This window comes from Macaca fascicularis, chromosome 12 (assembly GCF_037993035.2).
Source record: "Macaca fascicularis isolate 582-1 chromosome 12, T2T-MFA8v1.1".
NCBI lineage: Eukaryota > Metazoa > Chordata > Mammalia > Primates > Cercopithecidae > Macaca > Macaca fascicularis.
This window is the reverse complement of record NC_088386.1, coordinates 12,793,605-12,813,775: the sequence shown is the minus strand read 5'-3', so window position 1 is coordinate 12,813,775 and position 20,171 is coordinate 12,793,605. Positions and strand designations below refer to the sequence as shown.

The following is a 20,171-nucleotide window of genomic DNA, read 5'->3' as shown; positions in this document are numbered from 1 at the left end:
CTTCTTTCCTTCCTCCCAACAAATATCTATTGAAAGTTCCATGAGGATGAGAAGTTGCCATAGGCATTGGGGATCCAGACATGAAGAGGACAGACGAGGCTCTGCCCTCATGAGCCTTCCTGTTTAGGAGGCAATCAATTTGGAGCCTGATGCAGTCACAGCCCTGGCCACTGCTCTGAAAGGATGGGGCAGTTCCCTGGGTAAGAAGGCAGAGAGCTAGCCTGAGCTGCCTGCAGGCAAGGCAGAGAGAGCCATGTGTGCAAAGGCCCTTGGGTCAGGACAGAGCTTAGTGAGTCAAAGACCACAGAGAAAGAAGGTTCATGTGTCTGAAGCACAAGAGCAACAGGATGGTGTGGGGAGATGAGGCTATGGAGGGGCAAGGATGAGGCAGGCCCTGAGGGCACCCCTAGATAAGCACAAGCACTTTGCTTTAGGGTTTGTTGACTGCTCACACTAACCCCAAGCAACTGTTGGGGTTCAGAGGCACATCGACTCACTCAAGATGATGCAGGCAGGTTTGGAGAAGCTGAATTAGAGTCCTGAGCCTGAGCCCTATCCCTATCCCTGCCCCCAGGGGACCAGGCCACCACAGTGGAGCCGGAACAGCTTGCACTGCTCTTCCTGAGAAGGGATGGTAGAGATTCTGACACTAATGGGCACAGGATCCTAGGAGCTTACCCTGAAAATCGCCTTCTAGCCTGGGAGTAGTGGGGCACTTTCCCTAAGAAGTGCCAGAGGCAGAAACCTCTAGCTTTGATCACCCAGGAGGAGGGACAGCTCTGCAGGGGAGGGGTCTTATCTCTGGCATTGTGGGGTCTCTGAGGTTCTTGTCCCTTCCCTTTGGCCAACAGTAAGAGCCCCTTTCACTGGGTTTCTTCCATGCGTCATGGCCTCTGCTGTCCTCCCGAAGACCCTGTAGGGTGGATGTGCTATTCTCATGTACAGAGCAAGAAACCAGGGCTAGGCCAAGTGAAGACCCCTATCCAGGTCATGCCACTCATCAGTGGAAGCAGATGTCAAACCCTGAAATGATTCTCTCTCCAGAGACACATCCAAAAGGGATCCCTTGCTGAAGTGAGAGGTTCTAGTCACCAGTTGGAACTCCATCCTTCCAGCCTTGTATATATAAAATGATAGGACATATGGATCCCACACATTGGATGGGATTCTACTTTGAAATAGAAAGCACATCACATGCTTTACCGCCACAGTGTCTTGGCAATTGTGCAGGCTTTGCCCTGGGGAGACCTGGAATCTGTGGTCACACTCTAAAGGTGAGATCTCAGGCAAGACCTGGGCATCTCAGAACATCACTGCCCACCTTGGCGATGGGGACGAGGAGCCCTGTATGCCCCCTCTGGTTGTTGTGAGATTCCAGTGAAACTCCATCTGCAAAGTGGTCCTTGGAAATGGTAGAGAATCATGTGAGTTCTAGAAATTATAGGCTCCATTTATCCAGAGCTTGCCTTGTATGTTTTCCATGATTGTCCCCACATGGTAACCTCAGGACATCCATGTGTAACTAGTACACTAATTCCGTCTTACTGATGAGGGAGCTGAGGCTCAAAACGATAATGTAACTTGCAGAAGGTCACCCAGCTAAAGGGGCAGTGCTAATACCTGCCCCCAGGGCTGTTTGACTCAGTGTCTCTCTTTTGCTTTCTAGGCCATGGGTTTCTTGCAGGAGAAACTCTGTCTTCTTTCCTTCTTTCCACAAAGTTGGCTCATCTCCATGTTCAGTGAACGTTTGTTGAATGAATCACCATGTGAGTTGCCCCATCCTGTTGGCTGACTCATTAGTGTCTCTGCTCCTCTTCCTCAGGTCTTCAAGGTCATAAGGGGGCCATGGGCATGCCTGGTGCCCCTGGCCCACCGGGGCCACCTGCTGAGAAGGGAGCCAAGGGGGCTGCCGGACGAGATGGAGCAACAGGTACAGGTCTTTTTCTGTTGACCCTTAATCATTTTCCTCCTCCTTCTTTGGCTTCACTCTGAATTCCCTTTCCCTTCCAGGCCCACCAGGACCTCAAGGCCCACCGGGAGTCAAGGGAGAGGCAGGTGAGTAGGTGCCAGTTGTGTGCCCAGAAATACACAGCAAGCTTCTCAGAGTGACTGCCGCGGGTTGCAGACTCAGCCCACTTCCAGAGTCTGGACCTCTGAGGGGTCTGTAGGTGAACGGAGGTCTGGTGGGAGACCCCAGAGGGGCTGAGAGGCTGGGAAGCACCCTTTCTGGTGGCCAGAGTAGGGCCCTCAGGGGCAGGTATGGCTAGATGGCCTTCATCCTGGGTGGGGCTGGTGGGTGTGACTCCTACCCGCTCCTCTGTGTGAGAATGTAAGTCTGCCAGTGCCATTTCGGAAAGTTGGCCTCCTTGGTCCAACAGGGACTCTGTTGTCAGGTACATGCACCTCCACCTTGGACTAGCTCTGTGCCCTTGGGAATGTTTCCTGATGTTTCCAAAGATACTGAGCCTCAGTTTCTTTTTCTGTGATTGGGGATGAGAGGGCTACACAGGGCTGCCAGGGGCGGGGGGGATTAGAGACAATGACCCAAAGCTCGTGATTGTTCCTGGGAAAGTATTAGTTTCCATTTTTTTAGACTGTTGCCTAATTTTGCCCAGCCATCTTATTAATATAAATGGGTTCACGGGGCCCAGTCAGAGAATGGGGGACCCAGAGCTGTCCCTCCCCAGGGACAAACCCAAACATTGGTTTTCCATTCCACTCTACTCCCATCCACCCTTCATTTAGAACCTCCATTTTGCAAATTCCCCACGGGGTCGAGGCTGCTGGGATGTGAAGATGCAAAGACATTAAGACCTTTACTAGACAAAGGGCAGACGAGAGGATTTACAAGGGAGTTGGGAGTAAACAAACAGGGCTCTAAGCTGCCAGGCTGCTGAGGCAGAAAGAAAACACCACCAGTTACAAGAAAGGAAACTTTTTAGAAAGGAGAATCCTCCAGAAATTGATTTGGGGAAGGAATTTAATCGAAGGGACCACAAAGAGCCTATTGATCTGTGTCCAGCAGGGGGTTTTCTGAGGAGGTTTTAAGGGGGGAGGATAGGCAGACCATAAGAAGGAAGGTTTATGGTGCAGTCAGAGGTGTGCACGTACATTCACACCACACATACTCACACTCATGTCTGAGGGCACATCTGTGCACATACTCGCATTCTCACACTCACGCACAAACATAATCACACTCATGCACACACATGCACTCACATATACCCATATACTCATGCACACACATGCACTCACACACAAGCATATACTCATGCACACCCTGTCTGAGCACACATCTATGTGCATATTTGCATTCTCACACTTGCACAAGTACAATCACACTTGGGCACATATGCATATGCTCACACACATTCGCAGACATTCACACCCCCCATGCATACACACTCACACTCAGCCTGTGGGGGCTTAAGCAGAGCAAGCTCACTCAGAGGGGAGTGGGTCTCCCTCCATCCTCTTTCCTCTGAGAGAGAGGGACTCAGGCTAGGTGCCTGAAACTCACCAGAGTGGAACCACTGAGGCTGGCTTGAAGGAAAAGCCAGAAGCCTGAGGAGCTCAGTCATTTCCTTCAAGAAGGAATAGAGCTAGAGCCTCCCCTTCTCTTTAGGACTCTGACAAGCAGGCACATCACACAGCCCTGACACAGGGATCAGAGCAGGACTGTGCAATCACTAGCACTAAAACCAGGCAACCCCTTCTTCAGCCCAAATCCTCTGGAACCCACATACTGAAACAGATCCACAAAGCAGGCTGCTGTGCTTCCATAGAGAATGTGGAGTCCAGAGCCCATCTGCACCTTCTGCTTGGGCCCCACTGGTGTCCTCAGAAAAAGCTTTTGTAATTGAGCAACTCACTTAGAGCCTCTCTATATACACCCGCCTCCTCTCACTCCTCTCATTCCCATCCTTTTCCACTTTGCCTCCTGGATCCCTCAATTTCCCCTCATACTCTTACCGTTTCTCTCCCCAACAGATCCCTCCCTGCCCCTGCCCCTGCCCCAGCCCCAGGAACACCCAGCACCTCCAGTCTACTCCACATGCTAGCCTTGGATACCTGGGCCACATGGGTGGGAATCACCATTCTCAATTCCATTTTTGTCTTAGAGCACTAATTATGCATCAGCTGAGGACCAGGTAGTCATTACCAGCCCCATTTTACAGATGAGAAAATTGAGGTGCAGAATACTTAGGTGGCTTTTCCAAGGTCATCCAGTTTGGGGAGTGACAGAGCTACAATTCAAACACACTTGCCTGACTCTAAAGCCTTTCCTGCACTGCCATGCAGGACATATTCCTAGGTGCTGTTCTGGACCTTTGGGAAGAGAACTGTCTTAGCCTGTTTTGTGTCGCTATTACAGAATACCTGAGACTGGGTAATTCACACAGAATAGAAGCTCATGATTCTGCAGGCTGGGAAGTTCAAGATTGGGTAGCTCCCTCTGGCAGCTTCTGGTGGGGGCCTTGTGTTGAGTCAAAATGTGGTGGAGAAATGGAACTAGCTCTCTCGGTAACTAATCTAGTCCCACAAGAGCGAGAACTCACTCCATCTTGCCAGATGGGATTAATCTCTTCATAAGGGATCTGCCTCTATGACCCAAACACCTTCCCACTAGGACCTGTTGCATTGAGGACCAGGCTTCGAATACACGAACTTTTGAGGGATGCTTTCAAACCGTAGCAAGAGCAAACACTGCCTGGAACTGCCAGGGACTCTGCTGTTTGTGTTTGTGCAATCGTGTGTGTGTGTGTGTGAGAAAGAGAGAGAGCAAGAGAGAGAGAGAGAGAGAGATCTCCTTCTGGGCACCTTCCCAGCTAAGCGGATCTAGAATGTCAGCTGATTAAAGACATTTTAGACATTCTCAGACCACAGCAACTGAGCTCTTTTTCCCTTCCTCACAGGCCTCCAAGGACCCCAGGGTGCTCCAGGGAAGCAAGGAGCCACTGGTAACTTGTGCTTGCTCTGCTAGGGACAAATGATGCATTCCCTGAGGCACTGAGGCAGTTCCCCCCGACCTCTCTCCACAGCCCCACCCCAGCCCCAGAAGGTTACTGCCTGCCCTACAGTCCTCTTCTCTTGAGTCCTGCCACACCTCTTCAAGACCACCCAAGAAATGAGCTAGCACATCCCCCAGAAGAAATCTGGGGGTCCCATTCCCTTCTCTCCCAAACACTTCCTGCCCCTTTGCCTCTAGTAGCCTGTCCCCAAAAGGATAGTGGGAGCCCACCTCACCAGCCGTTCTCTTTGCAGGCACCCCAGGACCCCAAGGAGAGAAGGGCAGCAAAGGCGATGGGGGTCTCATTGGCCCAAAAGGGGAAACTGGAACTAAGGGAGATAAAGGAGACCTGGGCCTCCCAGGTGAGGGCCGTATTGGGGGTGTCGGTGCTTGCCAGGAGGCCTGAGGGAACTGGGGCCTGACTTCTGTCCCATTGGGTCTATTCAGTGCTGAGGGCAGGGCAGTGCTCTGTCTATGGAAACCTCTGGAGCACCACACGGGGTCTCTTCTTCCCAGGTGAGCAAAGAGATGCAACGTGAGAGGGAGAACAATGTCATTCCAGGCATGACTATGGCAAGTCGGGGCACAGGCAGTGCTACGAGCTCAGAGAGGAAGCTGAGGGGATGAGGACAGTGGGCCTGCACTGGGCCTTGGGAAGCAGGGCAGACTGACTGACGACAAGGGCAAGAGGGTTGATTTCAGGAGGGAGACCCCAGCCAGCCAGAATCCCCCATTGACTGAGGGTGCTATCTCTAGAACAGTGTTCCTCAAGCCACGGGCCAATATGATAAGAGCTGTTTGGGTGCTTGCTTAAAATGCAGGGAGGGCTCGAGGGTCTCTTTCAAATGCTCTGGACGGTTCTGACCTTGAAGGTCTGGGCACCAAACTCGGAGAAACACTGGCTTAGGGGCTCTGGACTTGACTGAGCATGCCACGCTCTCCACCTCTCAGCCTCCTGCAGCCATTGGGGAGGCTCTGCAGTGAATGGCAGAGAGTGACGATTGTGGGGCCAGGTGGGCTTGGTTCCCATCCCTCCTCCGCACCTGGTCACCTGTGTGACTAAGGCAATGCTTCACCCTTCTGAGCTTTAATGTTCTCATTTTAGAAAAGAATGGTAATTAAATTAAAATAGTAATTAAATTAGACATATTTTACAAGACAGTAATAAGGGTTAGAGACCATGCTTTCAAACTGTCTGCCACATGATAGGCATTAAATATGTGATAACTAGTAATAGGCATCAAATACATGACAGCTAGTAATAGTAATAGCATTAGTAGTAGTAGTAGTAGTAGTAGTAGTAGTAGTAGTAGCAGTAGTAGTAGTTATCCCGTAAGGTAGAAAGGGAAGGACTTCAGTTTCAAGATCAGACAGACCTGGGTTCTCCTATGGCTCACTAACTGTGTGACGTTGGGCAAATGACTTAACCTTTCTCAGCCTCAATTTACTCACCTAGAAAAGAGGACTAATAATAATACAAACCTTTAATGAGGATGAATTACTGCAGGAATATAAGACATATGAGATGTGTACCACTGTACCTGGCACATGGGAATTCCCTACAAAAAACTGGGAAGGCTTGCCCTCAAGATGACAGCCCTTAGCAGGGATGTGTCAGCCATCCTAAAATATTCAAAGGGCATTTGTGGGAAAGAAAATGGTCTTGCCCAAGGTGGTGCCCAGCAGAAGAATAAGGACCAAGGGACCAATGGACTAAGGCTTCAGGAGGACCAACTGTGCTAAGGCAAGGGAGGAAGAATGATTCAGAACCTGGGGTTGACCCCTGATGAACTGGGTGGGCACTGGTCTTAGCGGGAAGCTGACTGCTGGGACGGGAGGAGGGGCTGCAGAATTCTCCTAGGCTGGGCTGATGGGGGATACTGGCACAGGAAGATGGTTGGGCAGTTGACCTCTGAGGATCCTTCCAAAGCTGGAACAACATAGTTCTCTCTATAGATGGGAAAGGGAAACCCAGACTTTCTCAAAGTGGTCCCGCCAGCCCCAGAGAAGGGGCCACAGCTAGGTCTTTTCCCACTGAGTCTGAGTTATGCTGCTTCCCAACCACACTGTCACAAAGGCAAGCATAGAATCCACACCAAGACTCAGGCCTGGAAACGCTGTGGTCGGTGAAGAGAAAGGCAGCAGTTTGAGTTCTTCAAAAATCAGGACTCTGGCCCACTCCTCCTCTTGCCAAATTTCATTTCCCAAGATCATGAGATCTCTCTCACCCATGGCTTGCTCAATCCACTGCCAGTGGCTGGGCTGTGCAAACCAAGGGAGACCTGACCCCAATAGTGCTGAGATTTTACCTCTTCTCTTCCTGCTAGTAGACAGATAAGCCACCAACTTGAAGTCCCAGGGGACAAGCTTATTTTCCTCACCATACTACTTAGCTGCACTTGGAAAGTTCTGAAGTCAGAGGCAGCTGTGCTTCCTTGGCTAGAGCCAGTGTGGTCCTCTGACTGATGCGATACTGCCCTCTTCCCAAAGCCATCCCCTTTGCTGGGGAGTGGAAGTTGTAGCAATGCAGATGCAGGCCCAGACCATTCTGAAGAAACCTCATGTGGCCCAGCGATGCTGTAACTTGATGGTCCTGGCCCACAGCAAAAAAGGCACCAACAGATTCCTCCAGGGAAACAGTTCTCAGTGCTTTCTAACAGGTGCCGTTGGCCCCGTCTCCAGAGTGGACACTCTGAATGGCCAAGAACAGCCTTCTCTGCTTTTTGCCCCTCCAGCTGTTATAGGACGGCTCAGCCACAACCAAGTTCCTTAGGATTGCTTTGTCTTCCTCAAGGAGCAGCCACCCTTCAAGCATTCAGCCATCTCAAGGGGTCTGATTCATGAGCCTCACAACTCATGAACTCACAGCACTCAATGCCAAGACCCAGGGCTCTCCCTTCTTCCTCACCTCTTCAGAGCTCTCTGCCCCCTTTTCTAAGTCACTGGAGAGAAGGCTGGTGTCATGCCTGAGTCCTCCCCAGCTTCAGAATTATCAAAATCATAGAATGGAGCAATAAATGCCTTTTAACAAAATTGCCTCCCAATAAGCCTTTTTGAAAGCCTAAAAGGTTGTGTTGAAGTGAGATGTTCCTCTTTAGACCTTTGTCCCACTCTCCCCAACCCCAGGGGAGTGGAGTTGAGCACGGACACCCAGCTGATGGTGGGACTTTGGCAGCCTACCAGTAGTGTCCTGCATTGAGTGGCTGGCAAGGTCCAGGCAGTCCACCCCTAAACCAAAGAAGTCGCAGAGCCCTACCCCAGTGAGGAGCCTCTGTCAATTGATATGCACCAGGCACCAGCAAGAGAGGAGGGAGCGACAGAGGACTCAGAAGGGGACAGGCTAGGATGAGCTCTGAATTCTGATGATAAGTGGAAAATTTGAAATCTTGGGTACCAGGAAAGCCCATGTCTGAAGTGCTGGCAGGAATATGAGCTGTTGCAATGTTTTTCTGTCTGTTGACGCCTCAAAGTTGCTATTCTCAGCATTTGGGATCTGCTTTTTGGAATACTCAGGTTTCAATTTTTGAAGTGAAGTCAAATAATTGCCAAAATGCAGACACAAAAATGAGCCAGACAGTGCTGGTTGAGCCTGGGCTATTGTCCCTCCCAAGGGGACCAGGGTTTTCTGTTGACTGTCAGCCATACCAGGTCACCTCACCAAATTTTCATGAGTTTCTTTCTTGTCTCTGGGGCAGAGTGGTCCGCTCCTTGAGGGCAGTGGTCATATCTTCCACTCGTGGGCACCAAGTAGGAGCCCAAGGAGTTTAGGATTTGGGATTTCAGTGGAATGGGAAGTGTCAGAGGAGGACATGGTGGCCTGATTGGTGTTCCTCCCACACCTGACTGAGACTTTTTGGTTTTTCAGGAAGCAAAGGGGACAAGGGCATGAAAGGAGATGCAGGGGTCATGGGGCCTCCTGGAGCCCAGGGGAGTAAAGGTGACTCAGGGAGGCCAGGCTCACCAGGTAAGAGAGCGCGTAGTCACATCCATTGACCTCTAGGTATTTCTTTTTTTTTTTCTGGCTGGTTGAGCCAAAGGGAAAAAAAATTCCTAAAAGTTCTTTTTCATCTTAGGTTTGGCTGGTTTTCCTGGAGCTAAAGGAGATCCAGGTAAGAACTACAGGAATCTTGGCGTCATCCCAGCTACCACTGTCCCTGGCAGAGTGAAGCTGGGGACCTGGCTCCACCATCTTTTGCTTCATTTTGGTGTTCACCCAGAGCACCTGGGGTTTCTTTAAAACCTGGCCCTGACTAACAGGAACAGAGCAGCCAGCGGGAGGCAGGCCTCACTGATGTTTCTTTCTAGACTTCACCCCACTTTGCCACCCATGGCATGAAGTTAGACAGTCACACCCAGAGCTCCTAGTAAGTCCGTAAGTCCCAAACCCTGCAGATGGAAAAGATTAGTAAGTTGCTGAGAATCATTTTCCTACTACTAAGAGGGCTAGCTCATGGCTTCTAAAGAGAGGTGTTGAATCTGCCAAGAGGACTTTAAGGTATTAAGAGGTACATGTCTCACTGCTGAGAATAGAAGCACCAGGGGTTGGGGTAGCCAGGCCCCCTGCCAACTACCACAGCCTGGCAGTCACTACTTTCCTTTCAGGACAACCTGGACTGCAGGGTGTTCCAGGCCCTCCTGGTGCAGTGGGACAGCCAGGTGCCAAGGGCGAGCCTGGCAGTGCTGGCTCCCGTGGGCTAACAGGTGAGATCCTGGGTCCCGTGGCGAGCACAGAGAGTGATGTGTGAAAACCTGCCTAGTCCAGCCCTTATGCCCTCTGTGGTGTCTGTTGTCTAGGACTTCCAGGGAGCCCCGGGAGTCCAGGAGCCGCAGGCCTGAAAGGAAGCAAAGGGGACACAGGTAACAGAGGGTGCAGTGGGTGAGTAGGTGGGCTTGCTGGGTGGCAGGATGGATAGGGAGAAAAACCGCCTCCTGTTAGGCCCACGGAGGAGGCAGAGGATCTTCTGCGCCTTGGCCTCTGAGGTTCCTGGTTATGGAGGGCAGTTGCCCCTGCCAGGACCACTTAAGCCCAACGGCCTAGGGCTGTTCTTTCTCTTCTCATGGCTCATGAAAGGCCTTGAATGCCATGACCAAACCTCCTGCATCAGGGAGGAGAGCAAAGCACCTTGCTCATACCATCTCCCTGGTCTGCCTCCTAGCTGTATGTTTCTGCTCTCTCCTGCTGACCCTTCATTGGGACCCCCAGGAGGAGGTCCAGGAGTCTGGATTCAGGCTGGAGGATCCAGAAAACTCTTCTTCCACATTTTCCTAAGGGAGCAGCCTGGGAGCACTGACCCACACTAGCCAAACTCACAAAGACGAGTTTATACCATAATGCCAACCCAATCTAGGTTATATACCATCATGTCCATTTAGTCTAGGTCATAAACCATTGTACCAATATAGTCTATTTTATAAGCCAGTTTGGTCCAGTCGCAGTGTGCTCACTTGGTCTAGAAAGTCCAGACTACTATCACAATGCATAAGACCGATTCCTGCCTTTCTGCCCTCAGACATGCAGGGTATTGCAGTGAACAGAGAGACTGTTGCCTGATGGTGTGGGCACTCTCTGATTGGGTATTTCTATGGAGAACTGTTGCACACATTGGAAAGCCAGGAGCAGGCAGGAGGGGCTATGGGGAAGGCAGGGTTATGATGTAAAGCTGCATGTCTGCCAAGGACATCTGTAGACAGTCTGCCTCCACCCCTGTCCTCTGCCCAAGAAGAAGGTCATGCTTGTGTCGGACAACCTGGATGCCCTCACCCCCCACGCTGTGCTAGAGACCCACACTGGGACCTGGTCCTCCACGGTTCTAATCGATTGATTGATTCATTCATCACCACCTCCCGGCAAACCTTGGACCCTGGGTCTGAACTTTTGGGTTTTTTTGAAAGCTGTTGGGAGCCATGGCAAGGGCAGCTTTTACACCCTCTCTGTCCTTGTAATCTGTCCAGCCCCACAGCAGTTGTGTTTTTTATGGATGATGTGTTGGTATGGGAGGATCCCTGCTACCTGATCCCATGTGGATGCCACCTGAAGGCCACCAGCAAGGTCTCACCATGGGATAGGCTCCATCTGGATATGGTCGTCAGACGTTCCTGGCTTGTTCACTGTCCATTCTGATCTTATAATTCCATCTTCACTGGTCCCCAGTCTCAGAATCCGTCTGACTATAGACCTGATGCTCTCTTGCCCCTGAACCTTCTGTGTGGTTTCATGGAGATGATTGCTTTAATCTCTCGGTTGTAAATGGTAGCCACCCTCTGTCCCCGGCCCGACTGCTAGACTAATGTTTCTTGACTAACCAAGAGTATTGGAGGTAAAACATGATTTTGCCCACAGGAGCACTGTGCTCACTCTCCGAGCCCCAAGCCTGGGTCTCCCACAGTCTGAGGGTAGGGAATCCTGCCCCGCCCTTTGCATCTTGGGAGGATTTGCAGAACAAAAGCAGTCCTGCTAATGAGCATCTTCTTGACACCAGTGGGACAAGCACTCTCCGTAGCGCAACTTTACAGTCAAACAGCCATTAAGAGATACAGCCAGGTTCAAATCTAGGCCCATACAAGACAAACCTTGGGGTCTTATTAGTACAATCTATCATGAGGTCTTCCTACCCAGCCCCACCATCAGGGCGTGCTGATGAGTGACACCTCCTCCCTTCATCCCAGTTCAGAAAGGATCGGAGCAGAAGGTAGCAGCTTGTTCCATTCCTGGGAGGAAACATGAAGCTCTCAGGCCCTATCACAGTTCTTAGTTATGTACCCAGGACCCCACACCCATTTTAGCAAAAGACTTTTGGCCCATAGCTTGGGGATCGTTTTAATTTCATCATCATTGAGACCTTGTATATCTGTTGAGCACTCTTATGGCGTTCTCCAATAATTAGGCCTAGTAGTGAGTACCAGCCAGCAAATTCTAGGGGTTACCCCTGGCTGACCAAGTAAACATGAGGAATTGCATTTCAAGTTGGGGCTTGTGATAATTACCGTTTATCTAAAACTGTGCAGGCTGCCCACCCAAGTCCAAATGTTTGCCTTGATTAAGTAGCTGACAGTCCACATGCACATCTCAGAGGGGAATTCCAATAGGACCATAATCTGACTAATCTGGCTGGGTCTGTAGATCATCCTGGAGTCATAGGCTAATAAACTTTTGGAGAGATTACATCTGACAACTTCTGAAGTGGGAGAAGGAGGGGCAGGCGGAGAGTGGGAGCCCGATCTCCCCATCATGGAGGACAGTGTATACTTGTCAATGTCAGGATGTCGGTATTCCCCAAACTAAAGCCACTGCAGTGCTTGGCCAGTTTTGATATATCAAGCCAGGTTTCCAAACTGATGTATTTCCCATTTTGTAAATAAAATCATTAATCTCTCAAGAGAATATCTAGCCACTTTAAATGAAAACAGAAAAATTACTGTGTGTTGACTTGACCTAGGTGACAGCTAGGTTTCATTACTGCGCATTAACTATTTTTAAAAGATGAGTGGTCTGTTCATTGTTATCAGTGCCTCTGGGCCAGGTACTGTGCCTGGGTCTTGACCCCTATGATCGCACTGAACTTACCATTCTCCTTTACAACCGAGGAAGCAAAGGCTCAGAGAGAGTAAACCCTTTGCTCACAGTATCACAGGGAGCATGAACTGAATTCAGAAGTGAATCCCAAAGTCTGATTCCAGAGTTGTGCTTTTCCAGATTCGGTTTTATGGAAGAATGTAGAGTGTATGATTTGAGAGAAATCAGTTACCTTCACCCTATCCCCACCCCAGCCACACCTTCCACTCCTCCACAAATGGGTAAATCCTGGCTTGGTCACCAAGCCTTTCTACCTCCCCCACAGCCACTGACCACACTCTACCCTATTCAGGTGAAATGCTTCCTCTTGTTTGCACCTCTTGAGAGAGAGGAGCCAGCTCATATTAAATAAGACAAAGAGGAAATTCCTTCCATTCTGGGGGGAAGATAACCTCCACATTTTATCAAGCAAGGCATTCAGAACCTTCTCTCAGGGTCACTTTTTTTACCTGCTAGAAACAGACCCTGTCCAGTCTCCATCACTTAGTATTTCTAACATTTTCACTTTCAAAGATTGCAGAAGAATAATCCAATTTTAGCTCTACATGCCTTAGCTATTTTGATATAATATTTGTTTAGAAATAAGGAAGGACTCTATTTCAGCTTGTAATCATGACATTTCTCTTTTTACTGTTTCTACCTCATGAAATAACATTAGAAGCAGCCAAAACATTTAAACTCCAAAACATCAATCTGATTGGAAATTCTTTATCTCAATGGCCTTTATGTCTAAACTATAACAGTGTGAATTTTCCATGCCCTTTTATTTTCCTCTTCGGGCAAAACCGAAGTGCAAATAACACAAAATCCATTTTCTCATCTGTATTTGAAGATGTTTCTCATCTGCATTTGAAAGCATAATTTCTCAGTTAATTCCATTCCTCATATCTAAGTACTGAGATAGTCCAATAATTTATTAAATTCTACTAAGTCAAATCACTAAATTGTCATTTATAAAACTCTTCCTCATTTTTCTCTAAGTTTCTTAGAGAGCTCTGCAGAAGTCTACACATACCCCAATTTTGAGTCCCTTATCCTTCATGTCACTTCTTACCACAAGGCCAATTTGTCAGTTATTCACTCAATCCTCAATTTGCCAGGTAGCACCTAGCCTCCAAGTTGGCATGGTATTTAGGAAGGTTTCCCCAGCCTGGGCAAGACAGCAATGGCCCCCTCTCTACAAAATACAAAAAAGTTAGCTGGGCATGGTGGCATGTACCTGTAGTCTCAGTTACTCAGGAGGCTGAAGGAGGAGGAGGAGGATCACTTGAGCCAAAAAATTTGAGACTGCAACGAGCTTTAATTGCACCACTGCACTCCAGCCTGAGCAACAGAGTGAGACCCTGTCAGAAAAAGAAAGGAGAGGAAAGAAAGAAGGAAGGAAGGAAAGAAAGAAAGAAAGAAAGAAAGAAAGAAAGAAAGAAAGAAAGAAAGAAAGAAAGAAAGAAAGAAAGAAAAGAAAGGAGGGAGGGAGGGAGGGAAGAAGGAAGGAAGTTATTTTAATGTATTGGAAATGTCTCCATTTCACTCAGAATCAGGAGACCTGAGCCTCAACTTGAACTTACCCCTGACTGCTGGGTGACCACAGGCTCAGCTACTTGACTTTGCTGATCCTGTTTCCTTTTCTGTGGCGTGCAAGCAGTGTAGAAAAACACCAGGTCCCTGACAGTTTCACAGCATTCTAGGTTTGAAATAGGCAGCTTCCTTGGGAGCAGGAACAGTTGAAGACTTTAGTTAGAACACCAGCTCAACACTAAACAACTGGAAGGCATGTGTTTTCTAACGTAACACATGTTTCTTGGGGGAAAATTTTTTCTGTAAAAATACTTTGCAAGTAAATATTTGGAGCCCTCTCAGCTTGATAAGCTTGTGATACTCGGGGAAAGCCAGCTTACTTATGGTTAAGAAGAAAAATCCAGCATTTATTTGCTCTCCAGTGTAGTTTTACAACAAGCAGCTCTGGAACCTATTTTTTGGCCATTTCTCCCTCTACTCTGCAGGAGCTGATCCTATCAGGATGCTGCCTTGATTTATAGTGAAGTAATTACTAGTTCCTCCATCGATTAGTCCATGAACAACCATTCAGCCAGTGTTCTCTTAGAGTCCAGTGAGGCTTGGAGAGAAATCACACAAACCTCAATGCTAATTTCCAATACCCATTAAACACATATCAGAAGACATTTCATCAAGGTATAACCTCTGCCATATGAACTGTGGGTCTGGGAGGGTTCAGATGCCAGAGGGGCTGTGAGTTCCTGTAGAGACAAGGAAAGTTGCTCGTAGGAGGTAGGCTGTGAGCTGGTCCCTCAAGAATGAGTGAGAGTCGTTTAGGGCAGTGCTACTCCAAATGTGGTCCTGAGACTTGCAGCATTAGCATCACCAGGGAACCTGTTAGTAATGTGGATTCTTGGATTCCCACTCCAGCCCCACTGAATCAGTGACTCTGGGTGGGCCCTAGCAAGTTGTTTACTAACAAGATGCACCCAGATGATTCTGATGTATACTCTAGTTTGACTACTCCTCTTTTAGGGGGAAAAATGGTTGCAGGAAGGCTGGAGGTGTCTTGGGAACCAAGTGCATAGACCAAGTGAAACTCCGGAGAGGAGTGAGCCTAGTACTAGTGGAACAAAGGTGCCTTCAGGGAACAGTGGGAGGCTGGGCCTGGGTGACAGCCCCGACTTCCCCATTCACTCTTATGTGACCTTGGATAACTCACCTAGCATCCCTGAGGGTGTACTTTCTCCTCTGTAAAGGAGGGAAATCACACTGCTTTGGAGGGTGGCAGAAAGATCAAACAAGACAAGGTATGTAAAGCCCCTGGCACAGTGCCTGGCACAATGCAAGCAGCAGAAAATGCTGAGTCCCCTGGAGGTGAGGAGCTAGGAAGGGAGAGTATGGGAAGCAAAGAGGGAGGGTCAGGCTTGGGGCCACGAACCTGGTGAACAGGGGCTTTCCTATGATTCCTGTCTTTAGAGGGCGTTTACTGTTCAGTGCTTTAGAGGACAGTTGGAGGGGTGCATCTCTTTGGGTGGTCACAGTAAAGGGAGGTCACAGTGTTTTGAGGCCACTTCTGCTTACCTGCATGTGAACAGCGTATTTCAAGACTGGTAGGGGGAAAGATCACATTCTATATGTCTATGATGGTGATGAAGTAGGAAACAGTCCACATCCAGACTCTCAGCCCCTTCTATCTGCATCCCAGAGGGTGCCATGTTGCAGAAATCTCTACCTTAAGAGCATGTCTCTAGAGACAGGGTTCAGGGACCCCAAGACACTGTGATGTAGACTGTTTCCTACTTCATCACCATCATAGACATATAGAATGTGATCTTTCTCCTAACCCATCTTGACATATGCTGTTCAGATGCAGGTAAGCAGAAGGGAAACATCTGTCGCTTCTCCTGGACAATCTCAGCTCAGCCCTTCAGGTCAATAGAAGACATTTGCTGGGTGCTAGCTGTGCAGCAATCCTTGTGCTCATGTGTGGACTCAACCTCAGTACCTGAGGTGCTCCCCCACCTGGAGGGGGCACAGGGTCCTGTGACATCATTTATTTAGCACTGGCCAGGCACCAGGCTCAGCACTTGACACACACAATTTCATTTCAGCCTCACAACTGCCTCAGGAGGCAACAAGGAGACTCAGAGAAGGAGACTGAGGCTCAGAGCAGGGACACCTGGTTCGAGGTCACAAAGTCAGTATAAGACAGAAGTGGACTCAAGCCCAGGCTGTCAGACTGTGGAACCACTTTGCTTTAATACCTTGGGAGAAAGGATATCATGTCTTGGGCGAGAGAGGGAAGGCTTCACAGGTGGTGACATCTGATATCATCTTTGCAGAGTTTACAAGCTAAATGTGAGTTCTCCAGGTGAACCAAAGGGGTGAGGCATTCTATTCAGAGGGACAGGTGTGTACACAAATGGCCCGGTGTAAGCTAGGGCCTGTCTGCCAGGGGCTGACCTCTAAGCACCTCCAGCTCTTACAAAAACCTATCCCAGCCTCAGTTCTGTCCCTTTCCCTAACATGAGGAACAGAAGTACATGCCCTCTCAGAATCTTCTGGTGCTTCCTGCTTCTCTTGTTGCCTTGGCTCTCCCGCCCTCCTCCCCAGGCAGCGCCAAGCCTGGGGGTGGGATCTGAAATGCCCCTGGATTTCAGGGGCATTCACAACTGCTCTTGCTCATTATTCCAAGAAGGGGCCCTGAAGAGTCTTGCCAGCCCCTTGCCTCTCCCTCCACTAACCAGCACACTGCAGGTGCTTGGAAAATCCAGGGACTGAAGTGAGAGGTGGGGCAGGGCAGGCAGAAACTTCCCCAAGGCAACTGCAAGGAGGTTGACTGAGCTCCGTGCTTGGCCGGGGGCACAGATACTTATGACTCACTGTTGGTGTTCCCCTTGTTACCCTCTAGTAACTTTTACTGATAGTCAATAATGAGCTTGCATTTTCCCAAGTTTGTGTAACTGCTTTGAGGAGTCCTATTTCTCTGAAATAAAATAATATTGGCACTTAGAATCAAGAGGACATGATCTTGCTAAATGAACAAATTATTATCTCACAGTGACCCAGCAGGGCGCTGGGGACAGTGGGTCTTCCATGAAACTTTACTGAAAAAAAAGGATGAATGGACAGAAAGAAGGAAGAATGGGGCAACTTTAACATTAACTACAATAGGATAATCACCAATGATTGTGGTTATTATTTTTCCATTTTCTGGACATTAGACCCTTTAGCCACGTGAATCTTTAGCCACTGGGGGCCGCAATGAAATAAACCAACAAATACTTGTAGAGCATCTATTAGGGGTGAGGACCCCCAAAGCTCCTGGTGGCCACTGAGCCCCCTCCACAGTCTTTTGGCAATAACTTTATTTTGGCAATTACTTTATTTACCAGATATCTCCCAATTCTCTTCCAATATAAATGCAACAGCAGGGAATGGGATTGGATTTAGATGCCAGGTCAGGTTACTGGTGGGCAGGGAAGGCCAGCGGTGCATCTGAGGTCTGTCTAATCCAGGCTTTCATCCAGTACCTTGCTGTTTCACCCCCAATACACCTGTTCTCATTCATCTGCAGACTGTCTCTTTTTATGATCTGCTGAAGAGGCTTTAAACAATCGTGGAGAACCAATGTATCTTTCCATCTGCATTAATCAGACAAAAGGTAGAGGTTGTCTAAGATTAAAAATGTCTAATATCTAAGTTTTATTATCTCCTCCCCCCCTTTTTTTGTTTTGATCTTAGGACTTCAAGGACAGCAAGGAGTAAAAGGAGAACCAGGAGTTCCAGGTAAAGGGCTGACTGCATTTTCATCCCTCGGGGTGATGACGGGGAAGGCCTGCCCACTCAGAGGGCAGGTCTTGTTGACTTTGAACGCACAGCTGTGACCTTCTTCCAAAGTGGAGGTTAAGACTCCAGGGCTCTGTCACTCAAGTCTCAGATTTCTCCACTGCAAAACCTGGGAATAAGAGGAACTCAGCATCCTGAGGGGTGTAGCATGTGGGGCAGGGGCTGAGGATGGCAAAGGGGGAAAATGTCAGGAGAGCTAGGGGTGCAGGCGGAGGCTCCAGGCTGTACAGCCGCCATGGAGTTGTGCCCCTTCTGCTCCATCCACGGCTGCTGCTTCCCCGCCTCAGCTGTGGCCCACTTGCCTCTTCTTCTTGGCCCCCAAGCCTCTCCTGGCTGCCTCCCGCTGCCTGTCGCTGGGCTTTCTTATTCTTATCCTCACCTCCAGAGCCTGTGCTTCAGTTGGGTCCTGAGCCGGCACCAGCTGCGGGGTGTTTCTAGGCCTCTCGACAGCCCTGCCCCTGTGAGTGCAAAAGTAAAGTTTTTCAGACACATTTCTCGAGCAACTGTTCTTCCTCATAAGCTAGATATTCTATTACCATTTTGTGTTTTGTTTTGTTTTGTTTTTTCAGTTTTTTTAGAGACAAAGTCTCTGTGTCACCCAGGCCCGAGTGCAGTGGTGCCAGGATAGCTCACTGCAGCCTTGGCCTCCCCACCTCAAGTCATCCTCCCACCTTGGCCTCCCAAAGCATGGGATTACAGGAGCAAGCCACTGTACCCGGCCTCTGTTACTATTTCAATTCACTAAAGGAGACATCGAGGCTTAGAAACATTCTAGCAAATTCTCCCAGCGTGGCTAGAACTTCCACATAACTATGTAATTCCGGAAGAACCAACAATCTGTGGAATACCACCAGCTATTTTAGACTGCCTGTTCTCGACAGCGTTTACCTAAGAGTTGAGAGACCAGTGCAGCCCCCATATGGACCAAAGACAGGCTGAACGTTCAGATAGCCCAGCCATGGGGGAGGTCTGGCAGTTAAGGATAACTTTTATTAAACAGCAAGGCCCTTGGGTCTCTCTTGGGAAGGCAAAGCAGGGTACCTGACCAGGGCACTGTCTCTCCTTCCAGGCCCTGCAGGTGTGAAGGGAGAACAGGGGAGCCCGGGGCTGGCAGGCTCCAAGGGAGCCCCTGGACGAGCTGGCCAGAAGGGAGACCAGGGAGTAAAAGGTAAGGCCTCTGCATCTGATTCCTTGGTTCTTAGGACTATGCTTTACAGCCAGTTCTGTACCTGAAAACAGGAAATGCCCTGTTTTGGGGGTTTTCAGAACCCAGGAGGGTAGAGGTTTATTTCCTTAATTGGCAAGTCTTGCGCTAGGGGTTGTCCTAGGCGTGGAGCACACAGCAGTGGATTAGGCGCAGCTCTAGAATCTGAGACAGGGGTATGAATGTGCACTTGAGCCATGCCCCATGACCCAACACCCCTAGACGGTTTGCATGAAGGAGATGAGCCCATCCCACTCCATGTCCCTGACCAAGGGTCCCTCACCAATCTGACTTCAACCCCTCTTGCTATAGCTCAGGCCCGTTTCTTCCTGCTTAATCATTGGCACCCGCAGGACGTCCTGTACCCACAATACCAGGCCACAGGCGAGACCCAGGGAGAGTCTGACCACCCCCACCCCTCCACCCGCTCCCCACTCCTGCAAATGCAGGCAAAGGCATCCTGCCTGGATTTCTTTCAAACCGTGTGGGTTTTCTCCTCATGACAGGATCTTCTGGGGAGAGAGGAGTAAAGGGAGAAAAAGGTGAAACAGGTAATCACTATTTATATTCTCTTTAATGTGTGCTTTAAAGTCAATTCTGCACCTGAAAATTGTGTGTGTTGAGGGAAAAGATGGTTCTCAAATAAATTTCTCATTTTGGGGAAGAGTTGAGGGTCTAGTCCCGTGAATGAGCCTGCCCACGGCACACAGCAGCAGTTAGCAGTTTCCCTCCCCAGCCACTCTCTCACTTCCTTCCTTCTCTCCCTTCCTTCCCCCTTTCGCCTTCTTCCTTTCCTTTTCTCTCTCCCTCCCTTCCTCCCCTTTTCCTTCTTTCTTTCCTCTCCCTCCCTCCTTCCTTTCCCTCTCTCCCTCCTTCTCTCCCTCCATTCTTTCCTTCCTTCCTTCTCTTTTCTCAACTTTTCTTTTTTTTCTCTCCACAACACGTGACAAGACCTGGTGTATGCAATTTGCAAACCAGCCACAGGGGCACCTGCCCCCCTGGCCTTGTGCCCGCAGGCCCCAGGTGCACGGAGG

The 20,171-nt window shown here is 49.4% G+C and overlaps 1 protein-coding gene across 2 annotated transcripts in view; it reads left to right on the top strand.

Annotated features, from left to right (window-relative positions):
- MARCO (macrophage receptor with collagenous structure) overlaps positions 1-20,171 on the top strand; it is a 59,397-nt gene that overhangs the window by 37,493 nt on the left and 1,733 nt on the right. For both annotated transcript variants that reach the window (XM_045366971.3, XM_005572954.5), the window contains 11 exons: positions 1,823-1,930; positions 2,011-2,055; positions 4,920-4,964; positions 5,269-5,376; positions 8,880-8,978; positions 9,088-9,123; positions 9,617-9,715; positions 9,809-9,871; positions 17,829-17,873; positions 19,003-19,101; positions 19,644-19,688. In XM_045366971.3, the coding sequence (XP_045222906.1) occupies positions 1,823-1,930; positions 2,011-2,055; positions 4,920-4,964; positions 5,269-5,376; positions 8,880-8,978; positions 9,088-9,123; positions 9,617-9,715; positions 9,809-9,871; positions 17,829-17,873; positions 19,003-19,101; positions 19,644-19,688 (792 nt within the window). The remainder of the gene's footprint in view (positions 1-1,822; positions 1,931-2,010; positions 2,056-4,919; positions 4,965-5,268; positions 5,377-8,879; positions 8,979-9,087; positions 9,124-9,616; positions 9,716-9,808; positions 9,872-17,828; positions 17,874-19,002; positions 19,102-19,643; positions 19,689-20,171) is intronic.